This window comes from Bombyx mandarina, chromosome 06 (genome assembly GCF_030267445.1).
Source record: "Bombyx mandarina strain Sakado chromosome 06, ASM3026744v2".
In the NCBI taxonomy this organism is placed as follows: Eukaryota; Metazoa; Arthropoda; class Insecta; order Lepidoptera; family Bombycidae; genus Bombyx; species Bombyx mandarina.
Window position 1 is genome coordinate 11,627,120 of NC_143213.1, and position 23,307 is coordinate 11,650,426.

A 23,307-nucleotide genomic window follows, 5' to 3' on the forward strand; every position below is an offset into this window, starting at 1 on the left:
TGCCTCAAGATCGGTGCCTGCAATCACCTCGTGATGTCCATGGTCTCCACCTCATTTCACATGAGGCTTTTTGTATGCGAATCTACAACAACAACAAAAAACCGGGAAAACTAGTATTCGGTATTTACGATGTAAAAGTAATGAGAGGTTATTTCGGTATAAATGCGGACGGAAGTTTGATGGTATTTCTTGATTAATTATGTAAAATTAAGGTTCAATGACACTCGGAAATCGAAGGGTATATCATTGAGACGTCTAGTTTAAAGTACGCTGCTATTTAAGTATAAGTAGGTATAGCTAAGATTACATTTTCGGCTAAGTTTTGTTTTGAAGTTCGAGGAAATTATGTCCGATAATTGACGTACATAGTTCGGTAGGTTTGTGTAAGTGGTTTAGAAGGGCCAAGTTTCCATTAATGTCTCGGTTAGTATCTCTAAAAGAGTTGCGGGAATACGATGCGAGTTTTTACATCGTCAAGAACACGTTCGCTCTAACTATTCAATTGTTGAAATATGTCTGCCTTAATTCAAGTTTACTTGAGGATGTGATTCGATGTAGAGCATTAACACGAAATTAACTATTCGATTATTGAGTCTAATGCGATCGTCTAATAAGATTATCAAAAAAAAAAACATAATTATGTTAATAATTTCACGTTTGAAAATGAACTTTTAAAATTTCTAACGTTTCTAATACTATTTGGGTAATTAAAATCATTCTACGTATTACTGCTACAATGCAGTGAGGTTTTTCAGTTTTAAGAGTGGGAGAGCTATTTTACAATATAATTAAGACTTCGACAATATGTCGCAACATGCCAGTATACATGTTTATGATATCTATAAGCTCCGATTACCACACTAAGCACTCGCAAATGTGCATTAAAAATATGTATTAAAGACATTACGCCTTAATATTCGATTATTTATATAATAATATCTTTAAATAATTCCTTTAACTATTATAGTCGGTAGAGGTGGGCAGCCGAAAAAAATAGGAAGAACTAATTTTGACACAAAGCATTTTTTTTCACAAAGTACATTATTCATCTTGTCGCATAAGCTTGTAATGAAATTTTTCAATCTTAAAGTATACAAGAGCACATACACTAGTAGACATTGTGTTTCTATTTTAAATGATTAATAACATGTCCTGATTGCGTTTAATTTATTTAATGTACAGTCTAATCCGTGACCTAGAAAATTATATAGTAAGTCCATAGTCTTCTCACATTATAATTGGAACCTAAGAACGTTGCTACTCGGGTTCAGATATGTCGAAGTTTGAACGTGCAGAACGATTGCTCCATCTTCAAACTTATGTTAAAACTATACATAGGCCTGATTGCAATCGGTGTCCGCTTATAAATTATACCATTAAATTTGCGAATTTTTCGGTTATCATTTTATTTCATTTTATTCCTAATTCCTTATATACTATCTTGAGCACTGGGAAGTACTGAGCTAGCGGTCGGCACGAGTACATATCCCTGTTCGACTTTTCGGCCAAGAATTCTGTTCTTAAGGGTGGCGTAGTCTTTAACGCAAAGCAACTTTGAAATATAGAGAATAACATTAATAATCGTATAAATAATTAATGCAAGTTATTGACAGAAGCAAATCCTTTCCATCTTTTACTAACGCACACACAATAAGGCAAGCACCTTGTAAAGCGATTTTCCGGTGAAATTCCTAAAAACAAAAGTTTCACCCACTTTCTTTTGTTTTAGTTGTAACATATTTCCGTCTTCGTTTTAAAGATCAGTACATTTACTTTGAAGGAGTGGCGTTTGCGTTAATCTTTAAGCTAACGAGTTTCCGAATGGACCGTTTTAAGTGGTTAATTGTTTGTCAATAACAAACATTGTAAATAGTCGAAGTAATAACAAATAACATCTTGTAGATATTCTTCCGCGTGAATTATCAAATGAGTTTGAAGAGAATCGAAAGCTTAGGGGAAGTAAGAATATAAAATCTTGTATAAAATTCTTGCGTATAAAATTATTGATTATTATTATCTGGTATTGTAACGATAGACGCAAAATACGGGTTAAGGTTAGCGCCATGTGAATATCCACCGTGACACGCGAACTTAAAGTGTCTATTGCAATACCTAATCTTATCAGCTTCAAAAGGATTGCTATCATTAAACTCGTTCTCGTCGAACCCGAACGTAAATTAACTCGTCGAACGTAAATAAACCCAAAGACACAGCCCATTGAGTTTCTCGTCGGATCTTCTTAGTGGGTCGCGTTTCCGATCGGGTGGTAGATTCTGCGAAGAACGGCTCTTGCCAGGGTTCGTGTTAGCAACGTCGTCAGATTTGAGCCCCGTGAGCTCACCTACTAGCTCGGCGAATCTAGAATAGCCCCTCGAGGTTGCTAGAATAGGTAAAAAAAAAAATGTTTTAAGTTTCTCAATAATTCAGTCCGTCTTACAAATGATTGCATTGTCTTTGTTTCAGGTGAATTTGACATGAGAGTTAAGTCTTGCGCTGCCTCAGACGGCTCAGGTCATGTGATACAGCTATCCGACGAATATGGATGCGTGTTGAGGCCTAAGATGATTTCCAGGTAATAGCAATAACCTTTTTTTATCGGTCACAAATCAGGCATATGTCACCTGCCTCCAAGCTATTCTCTACACCAGGGATCCCTAAACTTATTTTGTCTACTGTCCACTTTGAGAATAAATAACTTTTTAGCGCCTCCATTTTTTCACCTACTTAAAAACCACTATAGCAAGAGCTCAATCGGTGTCTAAGGGTCCTCCTAGATGTAATTACAAATCGCCTCCCAAGCCTCTACACAACGCCCCCTTTTTTTGGGTCTCTTACTTTAGGCCTGCAGCGCCCACAAGTGAGCGTTATCGCCCACTTTGGGAAAGGCTACACTATAGGAACCAGAGACTGATAATCATACTTCTAAAAATTTTAATAAGCACTAGTAGATATGCCCCGGGTCGCGGGAGATCGTTGACCTGTTGGTTAGAGGATTTCTGTTCAGCGTACATTGCGTGTAGTTCTCTATGTTCTCTATGCTTAAATAAAGGATTGTTTGAAATTTGGATTTTTATTGAATATTCCAATTGAAACTAAATCTTCTCTGCTTTGTAACTTACAGATTCCTTAAAGCGAAAGCGGCAGATGAAAGGGCATCGGTCATAACTTATGCGTTCTTCCATGCTTTCAAATTTCCGGATGCATTGAGCGTGCATATTAGATGTAAAGTGGAGATCTGCAGGCACGGATGCCTGGACCACTGTCAGCTGGCCGGCCTCTCCCCTCAACGACACGGCGCTTTGGACAGGAAAGATGACAGAACTCATCAAGACCATAATGAGATTAAGTAAGTTTCGTTTTGTAGGAGGTTATAGGCAATACTTATGTGCAAAGTTAAGGCCAAAAAAAGGCCACGTAGCCAATAGATTTGGCATGCGTGGTCGAAGTCTGAATTTCATGCATATTTAAGACGTCTATTAATTTTTTGTTCCTCTTCCTTTTTCAATTACTTTAATTAAAATAGAAAGACGAGAGCTCATTGTAATTTGATGCATTTAGAAATCATATACGAAGGTGTATTCCGACACCTATCTTGAGACATCAGATGGAAGTATCACTTGTGTTACAGAAATTTTAGCCTTTAAACGGAAATTCATGATTGCTTGACGGCCAAAACAGGTAAGACGTGGTACGTAACTCTGCAGGCTTACCACACTCGACCACCAGAGCCCAAAATGTGACTAATCGATTACCTTATTCCCGATTCAAATAACAAATTAAATTAATTAACCTACCAAAAGTACAAGTCCTGAATCGCATTAATATCTGCATTTCCAGTGACTCAACGGCCGAAGATGATACAAGTATGATCGAAAACCAACGGCTGCCATTAGAAGAGGCATTTGGTGATGAAGTATCTGGTGAAGCGGTACCCGCTCCGGTACCACTGCTGCAGCGATCACCAGCACCCGTCGTCGAACCTGACACAGATCATCTTGCTGCTGTTGAGGAATTAGCTGAGGCTCTATCTAGGCCTTTCAATGTAAGTTCCGTTATGACGTACGGCTCTCATGATATCAAGGTCGGAATTTAAAAGTTTTCATGATACTAAAAACTCGATTGCAATAACCTATCATATCTGATGTAACCGAAACCCAAGATTACTTCACCGCAGAATTAGGTACGTAAATGCCAGCGACATATGCGAGCTTACCCCAAGAATTAAAACTATGTAAGGTGTGACTAGAGGTGGAAATGGAATAAGTCCAATACCTGTCTATGAAGGCTATCAGAAGAATGTAACCAATCATTACCCCAAATTTTAAGATTCACTTTAGTGGATATCGTTTGCTCATATCAATAGTCTTCAGTTTTCCAACTTGCTGGTCTATCAGTAAATCAGTTCGCCGGTAATGTATCACTACCAGAAGAATGTATCATTAGAAAGTTTTGTTATGTTGAAATAATGGAATTTGAATTCATATACATGCCTATATGCTAGTTCATTCTTGAGTAATGAAAGTTGAATTAAGAAAGCGTCTAATATAATAATAGGTATTCGTGTTACGTGCAGTTGTCTGACTTTAAATAAAAACTGAAATTATCTTCTCAGGACCATCCCACGGATCTCAGTGATCGAGAAAGGTTCCCACATGGCCCACGGAACTTTAACTCCAAGCCTGATCTCGGAGAAGAAGTCATGATCAAGCCTCCAAGTCCCGCTGTCGCTGGTCCCAGGTCTTTGAGGAAAAGGCGTAATGTCCGCGACGCTAGGTCTGCAGATGTTGGCGTTTCTGGCATTTATGAAGTAGTGTCTGAGGCTGACCTAGATTTTGGGCCAAGTGGACCAACCAAAGAACCGGTTACTGTCTTTAGCGGAAGGATACGAGAAGAGGTAAAATCCATTTACTGTATCATGTTACATTTGAGTAGTTGTTAAAAAAAAATTTCAAATTTAATTGACCCTGCTTGGACGTGGCATCTATGGTAAGTATGGTAGTAAATTTGTTTGTAAGTCATCATTACGCTGAGAAGGATTTCGTTATAGTATTTTAAAAATGACAGAGGACATCTCTGACATGGTGGAAAAGTTTCACAAAAGGGCATTCAACTTATTAAACAAAACAATTAAACGGCAGTGATCTCCTCCATGCTCGTGTCTTAGAATGAAGAAGTTGCAGATCTGAAGACGAACATGGGCCAATATGTATTCGATTTTCCTGAAACTCGTGAAAGCAATGTAAAATGTTTTAATGAATTCTCTCTGAAACGCCAATAAGAAAATTCGAAGATTTATGAGCTTTTTAAGAATTTCTCTAATAATTATTGATTATGATTTAAGGCAGAAGATGGTACTTACGTTACGTACGTTAGTAGGTACCGTCGCTCATGGAAATAAGCAAAGACAAGGGTACTGAATGCTCTTCTCTATTAAGGTCTTGTGTTAAATTTACTGGTGGTGGGACGTTTTGTGAGTCCGACTCGGGTATGTAGCACCAGCTTGCCTATTTCTGCCATGAAGCAATAATGCGCTTCGGTTTGAACGGTGGACCAGCTGTTGTACTGTGAAAACTGACCTTAGAACTCGTGTCTCGAGGTGGGTGTTGGTATTTACGTTGTAGATACCTATGGACTCCAATAACCATTTAACGTCAGGTGGGCCGTGAGCTCATCCACATATCTAAGCCAAAAATTAATGCTTCTATTGCTGATCATAAATACACTTTTGTATTGGATAGGTGGTCTACGGCATTTGTATGGGAGCGGTAAGTTTCGGGGCATTATTCGCTTCGGCTGCCGGCGCTGCGGCGGGCGCGGCGTTTGCTGCCGCGATCATGTTGCACAGAATACGGACGCGGAGACCCCCGCCCCCCACGCCGCCCGCTCCGCCCCTCGCCGCGCACTCCCTGGCCGCCTGGATGGCCTTGAGACTTTTAGGCTCTCCTCCGCACCCGCATATGTCACGCGAGGGATGATGACGTATTAGATTGTTATTCCGTTTTCGTCCGTAATGTTCTTTACTCGTCTTCCAACATAAGAATTGTGTCTAAGTTTACACATGGAGAATTTTTTTTATGTGACTAAAAATTTATATATTTTCATGCAAACAAACCCTACGTTATACGTAAGATGATTGTTACCTTGAATATCACCCAATATAAACTTATGGCGATTGATGACTGTGTGAAAACTCTCTCCTATGTTATAATTGTATACGAAAATCTCACCGCTATTTCTCGAAAAACTCTGTGTGTAAATGAATCCTTAATACCTCCCATTAATTCTTATCCCAATTTGCCTGAAGGCAAATACATTAATTGAATATTTAAATGTAAAGGAATATTCCAAATTTATATTTAAAGAAAAAATCATAGTTGTGATTAAAAAATAGTTTTACAGTGGATAAACCCCAATGTAAATCTATTTATTGTCTATCAAATAATACAGTTTCTAAATTTATTAACTGTATTTTTAATTTTTAGTATAATGCTTTATTATAATAAATGTCCACTGATTTATGAAAAAATATATAGTAATTAATATGTGAACAGAGTTTTCGATACCTGATATATATTATTTTGTAATAAATTTATTTTTATTTTTTATTCTCCTGTTTAAGATTCTTTGCGAGGTCAGTCTTGTCATTGAATAAGGTTTTAAAATTTAATGAACTAGATTTATTTTTTCGAATCAATTATGAATATTTTTGACAGAAGAAATGTCATATTCAAATTATATTCTTTATTTTTTTAATATTTTCATAGATTATACACTATTAAACCAAAATTAATCAAATCTGGTTCATTAATAATAAAAATATAAACTGAATAATTTTAAAATCACGGTTTATTTTAGCGATCGTTTTTTTATTTTATTTTTATTTTGTAAGGAAAATATGGTTCTAGTAGTTTAATTGACCTAATGGAACTATGTCGTACTATGGACTCAGTCGCTTAAAAACATTTAAATATTCTTTATTTGTACAGATTATTTACATTAATTAAGCATAGCAATACAATCAAGCGCACAAACAATTATTTATTTACTAACGAAGACAAAGAATTTATCATTGTACATATTATTATTATAATGTAATCTTTTAATCTTGCGTATTTTTAAAGATGTTATCGCAGAATTCCTGTTGAAAAATAATCGATAAAAAGATATATTACCGCAAAACCTATTTGCTTGAATATTAATTTCATTGTCTTCGTTTACGTTATTTTTATTATTGTTTTATCAATACAACTCATGACAAATATATTACTGGTTGTCCATAGAATTTTAATGCTATTGGAAACTTGTCGAATATTTTTTTTTATTCTCGAAAGAAATATAATGTATAAATAAAATAGTTACATTTAAAAATATGCTACCATAAATCGACTGTTAATGTACGCATTAGAGAAAAATAGAACTAAATAATCGTACATATGATCACGTATTTGGGGTTTAAAAATATAAAAAAAAACATGAACATATTAAACCATAAAATTTCATTAGACACACACACAAAAATACAGCTCCGCATTTTTGCTACTGAAACAGACTAAGGTTTTACTAAAGTATATTTATAAAGCTATAGCTATAAAGATTTAGCTGTAAGTAAACTATGTATGATCGAGTCATGCCATTAGTTTTAAGTTATAATTAAACAAAAATCAAATGCATAGGAAAGGGAAAAATTCAACGAAATATATATAACTGTAAATCTCCGCATTCGTTTTGTATGAAAATCCAAAATCTCCAAAAAAAAAACTCAGTAACTGTAGCTTTTGACTTTAATAGTTTTTTTTTAGATAAATTAGTTTGTAATTAGAACGATTTTACATAAAAAACTCACTGGTTACGTGAAAGATTTGCATAAACCAATCATTAAACATTATATTAATTTGGCATTTTTTCAATTTCAAAACACCAGTGATTGTGACATGTTTTAATTTTTTATATAAATAAAATTAATTAGGGTAATGTGAATAAAACACCAATGAATGTCTAAGCTAGTTTAGTTTTTTAATATTAACCTAAGGACTGCATTTACTTTGCATTTATTTTTCTACTAAAATACCTTTCGTATACTATTGCTCAATTTTATCATTATTAAGCTAGGGTTAGTAGTTATACATATATTTAAATGAGAGATCGTCTGTAAATGGAAAGTCTGTATTGATCCAGATTAATAAATAATATAATAATCTCGATTTTAAAATACGACATTTTCGAGCTCAAAGTTTTGCATTTTTTATTAAAATAATGTTCACACACGGTCTCTTGAACATTGTTCTAGAATACTCTATTTTACGTCATTAATGATAAATGTCAATCATTGCTCATCGTGGTGAATCGTTTACGACTGTAAATGCTGTTTTAATTTAGAAAGATCAGTGGAACTAACGTTATTGAAAATGAGCATGTCACCCAAAAATTTAGTATTTACTAGTTTTATTTAATATTATTAATAATACTTTAGTTACATGGAATATCAAATTCGTTTTCATTTAGTAGTGCAATTTATTTTATATTCTGATACTTGGTAAAGGTACTTTCGGTGGTTTATATTATAATACAATTACATTATATTCTAGGGTATTATTTATGTAACATTCTTCTGATAAATAAAAATATTTATTTTATTTTGTAAAAGTTGTAAAAGCACTTGTTGTGTTTAGAGGAATTAAATATAATATGTTGAGAGTATTCACAGCGTGTCGTTTATTTTTCATCAAAACTTTTATTGAGCTAATTATAATCAGACGATCTTAAATAACATTTGGTAGTAAGTTGTTGAAGGCGACGTTCACTGACGAAGTCGAGGCCTACTTTTCTTTAACTTCAGTTATCTGTTTAACAAAAACAGAATTACAGAACACAGTACAGTAGTAGTGGTAATAAAACTAATATAATAGTATTCAGTACCGGTATAATGTTATTCCAAACGTTCAGGATTATTCGAAAAGATATCAAAATCACTTTCTTGCTTTTAAGTTGCAATAAAAAATTATACTTCCATCGTAGTCAATAGGAAATAATACCGACTACCCCTTCCCAACATCATACTATTCGTATATATATATATAAAATATATAATTATTTATATATATTTATATTTTCTATTTATACGATAATCTGTTTACTATAAATACCAGACCCGGTTGCAACAACTATATTGGCTTCATTTTTCACAGTGTCTGTCTTCAATTTTATAAACGACTTAATCATGAACCTATCCTATGTACCTATGTTCTGAAGAGAATATTATTCATAAACACTTTTGAAGAATGAACGAGAATTTTAGATGAGCACACTGATCCCAAGCTCAGTACGTGCTGCGTGCAATGCCTCCTCCGAAGCAGCCATTACCAAAACTAACCAAAACACCGCTACCACTATCATCGACTCAAGCTTTTTGTTTTTCCCTACCTATGCTGATAGCCTTGAGAGGCTACTTCAGCTTCATCCTAGCCTGTAGATGAGCTTTCGGGGCTAAAACTGGAGTTGTTGCTAACACTGGTCCTACCAAGAGCCGTGCTTCGCAGAATCTACCACCGGATCGGAAACGCGACCCACTGAGAAGATCCGGCAAGAAACTCAGTGGGCTGTGTCTATGGGCTAATTTAGTCGTCAAGCCCTTCGTCGCAAGCAATGGGTTCGGCGAGGACGGTGACGTGCTTAGGGCGACGTCGATTGTTTACCATTCGGTCCATAGGATCGGGTATGTAATTTCCGGCGGCCACGACAAGAGGGTTTTCGTGTCGTGCCGCCTTCTCAAAGTGGCGCATTGATGCCGAGTGTATATACTTGCTGAAGGACTCAAGCGTGGTCCAGTCATCGCTTCATGATCCAGTTACGTATCTGAACAGAGCCATGAATACGATGACATACATTGCGGCTACCACAAGAAAGATGCAAGGCTCTCCTTAAGCTTCAGCAGCAAGCCACCTCGGTAGATTGACAAGTCCCTCCGCTCTCCATTGTCAACGACCAAATTGAGAAATTGTCAGTGAAAAATATATGTGTCTCTAGTTCACTGAGTTTCTCACCGGATTTTCTTAGTGGGTTGCGATTCTGATGTGGTGGTAGATTCTGCGAAGCGGAACTCTTGCCAGGGCTAGTATTACCGAATACCCATAGGGTGAGCCCGTGAGCTCACTTACCCGTACGCGCGTAGCTGGACTAGCTCTTTAGACTAGTGAATAGGTAGGGAAAACAGAAAACAAAATAGGCACGCCTCAGGCCTTAACCGATCGAAATGTAATAAAAATCTGAATACCGTGCTTGCGTTATCGCAGCCGCAGTCGGCGGTATCACAATTAGTGGAGCATGGGTTGCATTATGCATGGCTGTATGTACCCTTCGCTATCCTCCAATGCCTTGCTAAACCACTTATTGAAACACAACACTCGACTGCGCGATGCGAGCGGTGATGGTTTTATTTCCTTTTATACCCACTCCATTAATCAATAATAGGTGAAGCAAGGAATCAGGAGTCATCATACCGGTCCAAAATGTGCTCAACCCTGTGTAGTACCGGGAGAAAAGAGGAACTGGCAATAATACTATGTCTGTCAAAAAAAGAGAGAGAAAAAACAATATTTTTCTGCTTTAACATTTAATAAGTATTTTCAAATAACTATTACATAACCATACTTTTCGTTCATGACAATCTTTCTTAATTATACAAATATACTTAATGAAAAACAATCCGACACGGATCAAACAAAACTGAAACCGTCTGTTAAATGCAAAAGATATAAAGAATACTACGAAGAGGTACTCAGGTGGCGTTAAATAAATAACTTATTTTTATTCTTACAAAATGACTATAAATAACTTAATTAAAATAAATAATCATTTAATACTAATGACAAGTTATTTTAAGCTAAAACTAGCGGTTCACCTAAATGTTGAAACACCACGTTCTATTTCCGTTGCCTCTGTTTCTAATAAACATTCGAAAAGAGGTAACAGAAAAAAATATTGTACTTATCATATTATTATTATTTATTTAAGACTAAATATTTGTTTATTGGAATACATTTGTGACGTCGGAAATTTTTATATTTCTTACAAATGCCGAATTTAGATTTACCAAAGTATAAAATATAAATAAAAATAACAATATTAATCGCGACGCCTTTAAACATAATTTTTAAACGAAACTTGAGCGCACAAACGTTCACGCACAGAAATAAAATTGGCATGACCTACATACATCAGTCAGTCTCATCACACTAATATTTACAAATTCAGCATATGCTAACGTTTTTGTTACGAGTAGAAGCGACTCTTTGATATGACGTGAGCGGTCGGTGGGTGAGGCCTGGCTATCGTCGTCACGGCAATCGTCTTCTTCTTCAGCTTAGTTATAGGCCTCAGCTTCAGGAATAGAACTGCTGATACAGCACATGAACAGACCAACGTAACGAGAAGGGCTCCTAAAGTTGCCGCGAATCCCGGAGTGGTCATACACACGAGACCAGGAGAAGGCACTACCTTCGGTGCGGAGCTGACTTCAGATGCATCCAAATTGAGGTCGCCAGCCGAAACGACGCGGATAACTCTGTTAACTCCTACTTCTTTTTCAGGAGATGTGGCCCGCCTTTGTCTTCTGACTCTTCTCTCGTCTCTCCTGATTTCAGCTCCAACAGGATACGAGTCAATTTGAGGTGGCCCATATTCTGCGTGAGCTATAACATTCGGTCCTCCCTCAGAGCATTGATCCGGGCATCGGTATCTGCAAATCTGGATGGTACATTGGAAGTGAACTTCCATGGAATCCGGGAATTTGAATGCTTGGAAGTGAGCGTAAGAGAGCACGCTGGCACTAGCACCAAAGTTCTTGATCTTCGTAAACCTGGACATTAATTTCGGTCGTGTCACACAGCCTCGCCTATCGACTAACTGTATAGGGGCGCGTTGACCATCGTGCGCTACACAATCTCGAACGAGCATATCGAATTTCGCATCATCATCTTTGATAGCAAGTACCATAGTCATGGTTTGTCCAATTTTCACGAGTCCAGAAACTTCCGAGGCCCAGGGTCCCTTTCCAACTTGAATTTGCATCCAGCATCCGACATTATCACCAGCGAAGTCTGCTCTGACCACGTCTAGCATATCAACAGGGAATGGTCTGAAGGTAACCGCTTTCTCGTATTGGTCGTGCCACGTGCAACGCAATTTACGGGCTTGATCCCATACTTCTTGAACTTGAGGATCATATTGTATTACGATAACGTTTTCGAAATACGTGCCGGCTGCTGCGACATCTCCGTGGTATCTGGGGTCACCACTGCCCGCAGTTCCACAGGCATGTGCCCCAATTTCAAAAGATGCTTGGTTTCTTCCTAGATTGGGTGGCAAGTGTACACATTGGTGATTCGAGTAATGTCCCTTTGAGAATACGATGCCGAAGAATGGCTTATCGAAGCTAAGGAATACTCTCATGGCGTTCTTTTCACATTTGACATCTAAAGACACGATTTTCGGCATATCTGGGGCTGGTGCTGGCCAGACATCGCCAGCGCCACTGAAGACTTTCTCGCTGGCTGATGTTTGTGCGTCTGCTGGCGGCGCAGGTGGGGGTGGTGGTCCGCGGAAGCCGGCTCCTAGTTCATTTTTGTGGTGGTTAACCGGTGGTCCAAGAGCATACTGCTTTGTGTGCATCGGGTGATGGTTTGGGATTCGAGGCATGCCTGAAACAAAATAATACGAATTTGTTATTTAAAGTAATCGTAAATAAGACGTTGTTATTGTTATTGTTGAATTAGTATTATGAAACTAAAATAGAAGGTCAACTTTACTCATTTTTTGCGATGTTGTTTTAGTATCCAAAAACTAAAATCATTTTTAAGTATCTAGATAAATGAGGCCCATGTAAGATAGTGACTGATTACTAAAAGGGTAGACGAGCCTCTACTTAAAGCAACAATAAAATACGCAACAGATTTTGACTCTACTTCTGAATTGATTAAGCATCATGTTTCATATTTTATCATGTTATGTTAGTTGGAATTAAAGATATACTACATTGCCCCACAACCAAGATACTTAATTGGGTTGCGTCCCATTTGCAAGTATAAAATTGCAAAATTCGTATGCATGACGTGTTGATGAGCAGACGATCTCATAGCCAACCCGCTATGAGACATACATAATATGTACTCAATTCAATTATACTAATTACCAGTAGTCACGATGCTATTAGTTCATTATTATTATTGTAATTTATTTTTTCCTACCTATTCGCTGGTAGCCTTAGGGGCTATTTCAGCTACGCGCGGACGGGTAGGTGAGCTCACGGGCTGAACCTCAGAGAATTTGCTAACACTAGCCCTAGCAAGAGCAGCGCTTCACAGAATCTACCACCGGATTGGGACCCCAACCCATTGAAGCTCAGTGGGTTATATCTATGGGCCTTCATTAAGAATGCACCAGTGGTAAATTCTGCGAAGCACTGGTCTTCCTAGGGCCCGTGTTAGCAACACTCCGGTTTGAGCCCCGTGACCTCACCTAAACGTCAAGGAGAAGCGGAAATAGCCTCTCAAGCTATCAGCATAGGTAGGAAAAAAAATTATGTAATTCGTGAACATATGTTAAGTTCAGTCTGAGGGAACACCAGCGTAGTTACATTGCTTTTACAAGTACCCGCGGCGTCGTATCCAATAGGAAACGATATCTTTATTGAGACAAAATTATAGCTTACTCAAGGGATGATGCGCCTGGTGATGCGGGGGGTTCTGTCGTCTATTATGCGGAGGTGGAACAGGAGGAGGAGGTCCATTGTATGCGTGACTTGGGGCGTCTCGTTCAGCAGACTCCATTGCTAGTTGATCGGATGAAGGTTCCACAGCATTGCTGGAGTCGGATCCTTTGCTGCCTGCATTGTTATTCTCATTGGATGGCTGGTCACTGAGAGTTCCGCTCTGTAATGAAATATGGAAATTGAATTTAATAAAAGTGCAATGGAGTAAATACGATTTTTATTTATAGGGCACATTGCTCGTAGAACGGATGGCCGTTGGGGCCATTAAGTTCTAGAGTGGCAACCGCGTGCCGGAAGACGTAGCGTGGGTAGGTCTCTTACAAGATGGACCGATGATCTATTGAGGTTTGCGGGGATCCGCTGGATGCAGACAGCGCAGGACCGGTCTTTGTGGTGAGGCTTGGGGGAGGCTTAAGTAAAGCAGTGAATGTCTGTGGGCTGATAAGAAGATGTACCTACAGTAGATTGGGGGTAACAGAGACTAGAGTTAGAATAGGGACAAATCTGGGATGTCGCAATAGTTTTGTTGACTTCTTAGATTTAACTTTGTTGAACTGAAAATGACTTTTATTTTGTCCTTAAGAATATTAAATAGCTCAAAGTTTTGTAACTCATTAAAGACATTAAAAGTGAATTACCTAAAGTTAGGTACCTACCTAAAAACTAAGTAGTGCCAGCCCTATCGAAAAACTGTATTGTCCCCATACGTAACCTGATTCACCCCAAAGCCAAGGTGAATCGGGTCAAGCTAGTTTTTCAGTTTTTGTGTATATTTTGTAACGATACATAGTTCATATATAAAAATTTAAAACGCATCGTATATAAAAATTAAAGCCCCCGGAACCATTTTAATTTCAATTTAATTGGTATTACCCTAAGAAGAGCCATTGAAAATATGTGTTGGACATAAACATGAAATATGTACATTGAATTAAATTAATGTACGTGAAAAATAACAGACAAGTGAACGGTTTACTGATGGGACGTGTTGTAATCCTCCATAAGTAATTAGCACCATTCAGCCTATTTTGTCTGCAAGCTAGTTCCGAATTGAAGGATGGGATTACCTTTATTTAATATAAATGAAATTTAGACGTCCTGTCACAAGTTGAGTAACGTGATTGGCATGTATGCCACTTAACACCGGTGTGCTTAGTGCAACTTTTTTAACTTCTCGTTCGCGTAAAGTATAAGAATATAGTATAATATAAGTATAAGTATATATATAATATATAAGTATAATAATATCGCGCGAAGATAAATTTGTGTGAAGTTGGAACTAGCGGCAAATGAAGGGAAGCTGTTCCAACTCCATACAAATTCAGCTTCTTCTTTTTTTTCCTACCTATGCTGATAGCCTTGAGAGGCTATTTCAGCTTCACCCTAACGTGTGTAGGTGAGCTCACGGGGCTCAAGCCGGAGTGCTGCTAACACTGACCCTAGCAAGAGCAGTGCTTCGCAGAATCTACCACCGGATCGGAAACGCGACGGCGAGAAACTCAGTGGGCTCAAATTCAGCCGTGAGCTTCAGCCGTGAGCTCGTCTTCTAATATATCATCCTCATCCTCCTAATTATATTACTTTTTTAATATCATTATTAACAGTAAAAAAATTCTAGTATTTCGTTTTATAAAATTCAATGACTGTGCATTATTCATTTAAAATATACTTTAAATATTTTTGTTAAATGCTATGAGCATTTTGTTTTCTAAAGAAAATTATCCTATTTATTTCAATGTCCGTTTCTGTAAAAATATATTTTATCATTACCTTTATGTGTACATAATATATAGTATATAAGTATAATATAACTAACTTGCATACAAAACACACACAATTCAATCAGTCAGTCGTTCTTGGCAACGGAAACTCTAAAGTATTTGAAAAGTCGTAAATAATCTAGTGACAATAAAAAAACTCGAGACTATGCGTTAAAAGTAACTTTAGTTATGCCTGTGACTTGGAAAAATCGTAAAATCACTTTAATATTTATACTTGACATTTATCATACATTATAATGATGAGATTAGACAAAATTTCAAAAATATATTTATGACTTTCGATAGAGCGACGGAAAATTTTCTTGTTTTTAGTGGTTAGCTTTCACTGACGTACGACGGGTCGCATAGTAAATATTTTATATAGTTATTCAATACGACACACTGACCCTTTTACATATTTCACTAAGGTTTATAGATAAAGTTGTAGGAATATATTTCGAAAAGTGAATTTTTAAATCAGCTTTACTAAGTTTACGATTTGTATTTTCATTTAATTTTGTTTCTTCTTTATTTTTTCCTCAAGAGACTCATAAATGTAATAAGTATGCAAAAAAATGATAATGTGATTTCAGTTCAGAAGAATTAAAATATCTATTCTATGAAATATTATTTTTATTTTTCGTACTACCCGTATACATCGGGGTCCTCAGGGTCTTACTGGGTTACGTCAAATATATTATTATGTTGCTAATGTCGGATATATTGAGAGGTCAAAACAGCTTACTTACATAAAAATAGAAGAACCACACACAATTTTGAAGTCGTCGTGGCCTAAAGGATAAGACGTCCGGTGCATTCGTGTGTAGCGATGCACCGGTGTTCGAATCCCGCAGGCGGGTACCAATTTTTCTAATGAAATACGTACTCAACAAATGTTCACGATGGACTTCCACGGTGAAGGAATAACATCGTGTAATAAAAATCCAACCCGCAAAATTATAATTTGCGTAATCACTGGTGGTAGGACCTCTTGGGAGTCCGCACGGGTAGGTACCACCACCCCGCCTATTTCCGCCGTGAAGCAGTAATGCGTTTCGGTTCGAAGGGTGGGGTAGCCGTTGTAACTATACTGAGACCTTAGAACTTATATCTCGAGGTGGGTGGCGCATTTACGTTGTAGATGTCTATGGGCTCCAGTAACCACTTAACACCAGGTGGACCGTGAGCTCGTCCACATACCAAGTCAATAAAAATAAAAAAAACCAAAATACTGTGAGATCAGAAGACGAAGATGATTAAATTACACGTGTTTTTAGTATTAGCTTTCATTTAAATAGACACGCGTTATCTTATCCAAAAATCTAAAAAAAAACATAGAAATCAGCTCTAAAACGCAGCTATATCTGTTATCGGAGAACCGATATTTAATTTAGGAGATCATCCCATTGCATTAAAAACATGACCTTGTTTCCTGTAACCTAGCGCTCTTCAACAAAAGACAATAGCAAAACTGCAACATTCAGCGCCAGCGTGTCATCAACTGACAGAGCTATTGCATTTCTGCAGCAATAAGTACAACAAGTTAACATCACAGACTTATCAAGTCCATCACATATACCGATTACATTCTAGAAGATTCGCAACTATCTTCCCTATACCAGCTGTTGTTTATTATATGTAATAGTATCCGATAGCTAATTTCAAAATATTTTAGAACATCAACGACTCCAACGTAGGTACTTAAATTAGCACTTCATTGATTTAGAAGATTTTCTCCAAACATCTTGAACATGTGAAAGTTGTTCATTCTGGTTCCTCTTGATTTAAATCATCACAGATTTGAATGTTCCACTTGCCCATATTTTTTCACAGAACAGGTTATGTAAAGCCACGACAATTCTTAGATTTCGGTTAATTCGATGACAGTTACTGTTTCAACAATGCCAAATGCAAATTAATATTCAAGCTCATTCAGCAACTCTATTAAAAATCCAGTTAGTTATTCGAAAAAATTAATAAAGAAAATGATGAATTATATTATCGTATTCAGAAATAGAATCACACAAATTAATAGTTACTGTTACCTTTTTTTTTTCTACCTATGCTGATAGCCTTGAGAGGCTATTTCAGTTTCACCGTTTGTAGGTGAGCTCACGGGGCTCAAACCGGAGAGTTGCTAACACTGACCCTAGCAAGAGCAATGCTTCGCAGAATCTACCACTGGATCGGAAATGCGACCCACTGAGAAGATCCTGCAAGAAACTCAGTGGGCTGTGTCTATCAGTTAATTCGCTCGTCGAGCCCTTCGTCGCGAGCGACGGGTTCGACGAGGACGGTGACCGGTGCTTGTGGTGCCTAAAAGCACCGTTAATGGATCAAGAGGATCCGTAATGACGTGCTTTGAGCGACGTCGACGGCTTACCATTCGTACTGTTACTAGCACAACAACAAAAGTATGAAAATAAATCGTGAAACTTATATTACAAACATAAATATTAAAATTTTTGCTACAAGCTACACGTGTAAGCATTACACGTAATGTCAGAAAGTCAGTTCGACCAAAATTTATACCCAAAATTTCAAGTACACAATAACAGACAGTGCATTTTCAATATTCCATCAAAGAAGTATCACAATCCTCGTCGAAACTTATACAACAAACATAAATATTAAAATTTTTGCTACAAGCTACACGTGTAAGCATTACATGTATTGTCAGAAGTAAGTTCGACCAAAATTTATACCCAAAATTTCAAGTACACAATAAGAGAATGACAGTGCATTTTCAATATCCCATCAAAGAAGTACCACAATCCTCGTCGTATCTGAAACTTTATTGCTCTTATTTGTTTCGCTCGGAGCTACGAAATTAGAAAGTATTAGAACGGACGCATACGAGTTTTTTTTACGATAAAGATTTATGAGAGGGCTTTATAAAGGTTCGGTTGAATCTGTCGATGATTTGGGATCGAATTTATTGTGTTACTTGCTTTTAACTTTGAGCACTACAAAGTACAGTACTTAACAAATCAACGAATTTTATTTTATCGTGTTCTCTATCGACATTCACATTTGAAATATTCGCGCACTAAATACATAAACTGAGTGAAGTAGTTAATAGCGTGTCAATTATATTCGTTGAATGTATGAAGTTGAGTTTGCGTAATTACTGGTGGCAGGACCTCTTGTGAGTCCGCACGGGTGTAGGTACCACCACCCCGCCTATTTCTGCCGTGAAGCAGTAATGCGTTTCTGTTTGAAGGGCGGAGTAGCCGTTATAACTATACTGAGACCTTAGAACTTACATATCAAGATAGGTGGCGCATTTACGTTGTAGATGTCTATGGGCTCCAGTAACCACTTAATACCAGGTGGGCTGTGAGCTCGTCCATCCATTTAAGCAATAAAAAAAAATTTGAAATGTCTAATTGCAGAATTTCTATAAATGTCCTTTAAAACTGCCTCCTAAGCTTAAATTGCGTAAAACGAAGTTGGTGGTAAGTGATAATTATTGACCTTAAGACCTCGGGCGTTCGGGCAAGCGTCTGGATGAAAAGAGCAATCAAATTGAATATTTTTTTCCACATACCCATAATACGAACCGGATCAAAATGGAGAAAGTTTCTCAGTCGAAGTTTTATCTTGATTATAGTCATTATCTAGTCCTTCAATCAACAAATGTTTCGTTCCACAAGCTGTATGTAGCTGAGTTGAATAATTGTAAGTCAATTGATTTTGTATTTGTGCTTTATCTCAGACGCAATTTACTAACCCTGTTTTCCAAATAACAGCACAAGAGCGCATTATGCGGCATAATGCTCAACGTTGAATGTTCCAACTACAGCAACGCTTCGCACAATCGAGCACTCTCAAAAGTAATGTTTGTGCGTAATGCGTTTTTTTTTATTGCTTAGATGGATGAACGAGCTCACAGCCCACCTGGTGTTAAGTGGTTACTGGAGCCCATAGACATCTACAACGTAAATGCGCCACCCACCTCGAGATATAAGTTGTAAGGTCTCAATATAGTTACAACGGCTACCCCACCCTTCGGAAACGAAACGCATTACTGCTTCACGGCGGAAATAGGCGGGGTGGTGGTACCTACCCGTGCGGACTCCCAAGAGGTCCTACCACCAGTGATACGCAAATTATAATTTTGCGGGTTTGATTTTTATTGCCCGTGCAATCGATACCAACATAACAGACAAACAATTAACAAGTGTTTTTTCTTTAAATTGGCATTGATCGAAATTTTGTTTATATTATCGTTAGTAATATTATTTAATGTTGAAAAAAATTGTAAGGCTTTCGTTTCGTCTTAGTTTCTTAAAAATAATCAATGTTAATTAAAACTGTGCTAGATTAGCGCACTCTGCTGATGCATTTGAAAACTAATTCACGTTCCAATTAAGCTTCAGCATAATTCGGCATTGTGCGCCACTGTGTCGCATTATGCTCTGTAATTGGAAAACTACCTAAATGTACGATAGTATTGATCTTGAATTAAAATTGGACAGTATAGTCTATACTCTATACTAATATAATATTATAAAGAGGAAAGATTTGTTTGTTTGTTTGTTTCGAATAGGCTCCGAAACTACTGGACCAATTTGAAAAATTCTTTTTCCATTAGAAGCCGACATTGTCCCTGATGAACATAGGCTACTTTTTTTAAAAAAAAAATTATTTTATTTTTTTGGTTTCATGTGTGTTTTAATGTTTCCGAAGCGAAGCGAGGGCGGGTCGCTATACGTTATATACTGGTTAAACAATAAACATTACAAATAGATATAGTTTACATTTTACAGTAAGCCGATTAAAATCTCGCTCTCTTCATTTATTCAATTTTCAACTCCTAATGTCTCCGCTACCTCTATGATATATAAATGAAAAATCAAGCAAACTCTTTAGATGACAAACAATTCTTTCGATTATGGCCCATTCTGGACACTGGCCAAATCATACTGAAACAGTTTGGATAAGGTCCAAAGTCACCAATACTTCAAAAAAATTTAGTGATATTAACGCAGTTTCCAGGCGAAAATAGTTCCGATGAGAAAGTTAAATATGGTATTTTCTTCAGTTTTGGCATTTAGTAGACATAATTAAAAACGCTTTTATGGTTTAATCTTGCTTTTTTTTCTGCAATTATATGTACTAGAGGTCCCGCAGTAGTCGAAATTCGACTATAATTAATTGGAATTGTAAGTTTGTACATTATTATGATTGTCTTTTATACTTCTATAATCACAAATTTCGCCAAGACTACACTATAAAAATATTAACAAAGACAAACAATATTTAATCTATTCTCAATTTGACAACAAACGCCAAGAACAAAAGTTTGACAATAAATAGTATGCATGCGTGTGTGCGTCAAATACATGGTATGTAGTGTGTGTAATGTTTTCTTTATTGATTTAATATATCTTTTATGCATTATTTTAAAAAAATATTAGCATTGTGCACTTCTTCTCTATATTCTCTATAAGTGTGGAAAATTTCATACTCCTCCGTCCGCGCAATTTTCGTAAAAAGGGATACAAAGTTTTTGCTTCACGTATTAATATATAGATTATTTCCGACATTTCAGACGTCCTACGACTGATGTGTCGTCGTCGATGACCACAAAAACCGTAAAGTATTTGTAATAAAATAGTTACAAGAAAAACTCGAGATTAAACCATAAAGGTAGTATTAACTGTGTTAACTGTGTTAAAAATTATTTAAATTTCCTCATTTTGCAACAAAATTGAAAAAAAAACTTTATTTTTAAAAATTACTACTAAAATTTGTAGGTGACTGGTAAGACTCGAAGACTCAGCATTTTTTTTGAGATTTCTGATACAGGAATTAACTCCACAAAAGTAAAAAGTGGTGAGATGTTAAAATGCAGAAGATAATACCACCCAGAAACGAGCTTCAGAGCACTCCCGATGGGATATACGATAGAGTACACTAAGCCTACTGAAAGACCCAAAGTTCGTCCGCAAATAACAACAGATCTAATTTCCCTGATGATAGGAATGGCAAGTTTTAGAAGAGGACCGAGAATGGAAGCAACAGTGATTTGGAAGTCACAGCCCAAAATTAATGGTAGTGGTTCATGCGAAATCTAACTTCAGTATTGTAAAGTTAAAGCATTTGATCTGGCGTGAGTTGTTGCGCCGTTAAATCGAAATTTGACATTTCCTTGTCGAATGACACCAAAACCTCGTTCAATTTACTTAATTTTCAATCAAATGAGTATCTAACTAACTTGAATATTGGCACATGATCAAGAAACGATGGCAATACAATGTGGTTCCTAACCTGGTCCTGACCAGAAACACTTGAATTAAAAGAAAAACTTTTTAATTCGTTCTACCATTAAGTGTGTTTTTCTAGATTTTTTAAATAAATTTATCATTAAAGTATGGAGTTTGACAGTCATTGTAGACTAAATGAAATTAAAACGTGTGAATTCAGTACATTTCTCAATAACAAGTGCATTGTGTCAAGTACAGGTCGTTGCACTTTATAATTTACTTTGCTTCATTAATATTAAACTTTTATATTATTATATTTTATTTTATATTATATTACATTTATATAATTTAGACAAAATAGTAGGAGTCTTAATTAAAAAAAGACGTGTGGCACTCGGAGACTGCCGCGGTAAAGCTATTGCATAGCATTTTTTATCAACTTATGCAATTATAAATCTACAATAATAATTTAATATTAAAACAACAATAAAATAAGATCCGACGAGAAACTTTCAATGAATCTGCTACATTGTGAGTATTCCATTTTGACCGCGCACTCACTAGAGGGCGCTACATGGGATAGAGACACGCCTTTGGATGCTAGTTCTAACTCTCATTCGCCCAGAATCAACGGTTTAGCTAGTTTATTTTTAATGCCACTCCAATCACTGAATGAGTAGTAGGTGTAGTAATAAATTTCTTCAACTAAGCGATAGAAAATGGCACGCCCAACACATTGTAATGTGATATAATTTTCTATTTTACAATTCCGTTTGTTGCCGATAGATTGCGCTTGACGCAAAAACTGAATCGCGCTATCGTTGTGTTACCCACGAAATTATATCACATATTTTGATAGTACATAAATCGGTGTTTAAACTTGTTACTTTAAACACTACACAAGCGTAACGTGTGAATGTATTGAACGCGAGCTACATAGTAGCGTAGTGAGGAGTGGAAGGTTTTTTCGTTACGGAATTTCACGATTCCGCTCTCAAGCCGCGCTCAAGGCCCGCGATAAAATCTATGCAATAGCTTAAAAAAAACCTTATGCCTAAAATTTACTTTATTTAAAACTTCTGTTGTTTCCAGATCTTATTGGATATACATAAATACTGTACTGTAACCAAGATTTTTTTTAATGTGGACCTTCGACTTACAGCTATCAACTAATAACTATATTATGAATGTGCCTTTGGACGAGAAATGAGTGTTCTAATTGATATAATATTGCTGAGATAGGTCTTGAGATAGGTCTTGCTATTGAAATATTTTCCGCATTTGGCAAGTGAGCTTGCAGACCTTCTAATTAACCATCCATCGCCGCCCTTGGTCATCAGCAAACCAGGGGCTGTCTTGAAACTTCAATGAAGACTTATGAAACCCGCTTGAAGACTAAATTTGTTTATTAGTGTCCCTAAGCCTGTGACACAAGTAGTTATAATAAGTCGATTTAAAATGATAAATAATCAACGCAAAGTTTTTATAAAATATCTAAATTTTTTAAGTTTAGTGTATTTATTTATTCTGAACTTACAATGAATATAAAAAAGAATTACAAATATGCTCT

The 23,307-nt window shown here is 36.6% G+C and overlaps 2 protein-coding genes across 2 annotated transcripts in view; one reads left to right on the forward strand and one right to left on the reverse strand.

Annotated features, from left to right (window-relative positions):
* Window positions 1-8,703, forward strand: part of m (zona pellucida domain-containing protein miniature) — a 99,493-nt gene extending 90,790 nt beyond the window's left edge. Inside the window, exons 8-12 of the mRNA XM_089728137.1 lie at window positions 2,464-2,572; window positions 3,122-3,346; window positions 3,838-4,042; window positions 4,613-4,894; window positions 5,739-8,703. Coding sequence (XP_089584263.1) covers window positions 2,464-2,572; window positions 3,122-3,346; window positions 3,838-4,042; window positions 4,613-4,894; window positions 5,739-5,975 — 1,058 coding nt within the window. The 3' untranslated portion in view covers window positions 5,976-8,703. The remainder of the gene's footprint in view (window positions 1-2,463; window positions 2,573-3,121; window positions 3,347-3,837; window positions 4,043-4,612; window positions 4,895-5,738) is intronic.
* Window positions 8,704-10,592: 1,889 nt separating this feature from the next.
* The window catches only part of dy (transmembrane protein dusky), a 38,571-nt gene continuing 25,856 nt past the window's right edge, over window positions 10,593-23,307 (reverse strand). The window contains exons 3-4 of the mRNA XM_089728377.1: window positions 13,706-13,925; window positions 10,593-12,695 (exon numbers count right to left, since the gene is read on the reverse strand). Of these exons, the coding sequence (XP_089584503.1) occupies window positions 11,269-12,695; window positions 13,706-13,925 (1,647 nt within the window). The 3' untranslated portion in view covers window positions 10,593-11,268. The remainder of the gene's footprint in view (window positions 12,696-13,705; window positions 13,926-23,307) is intronic.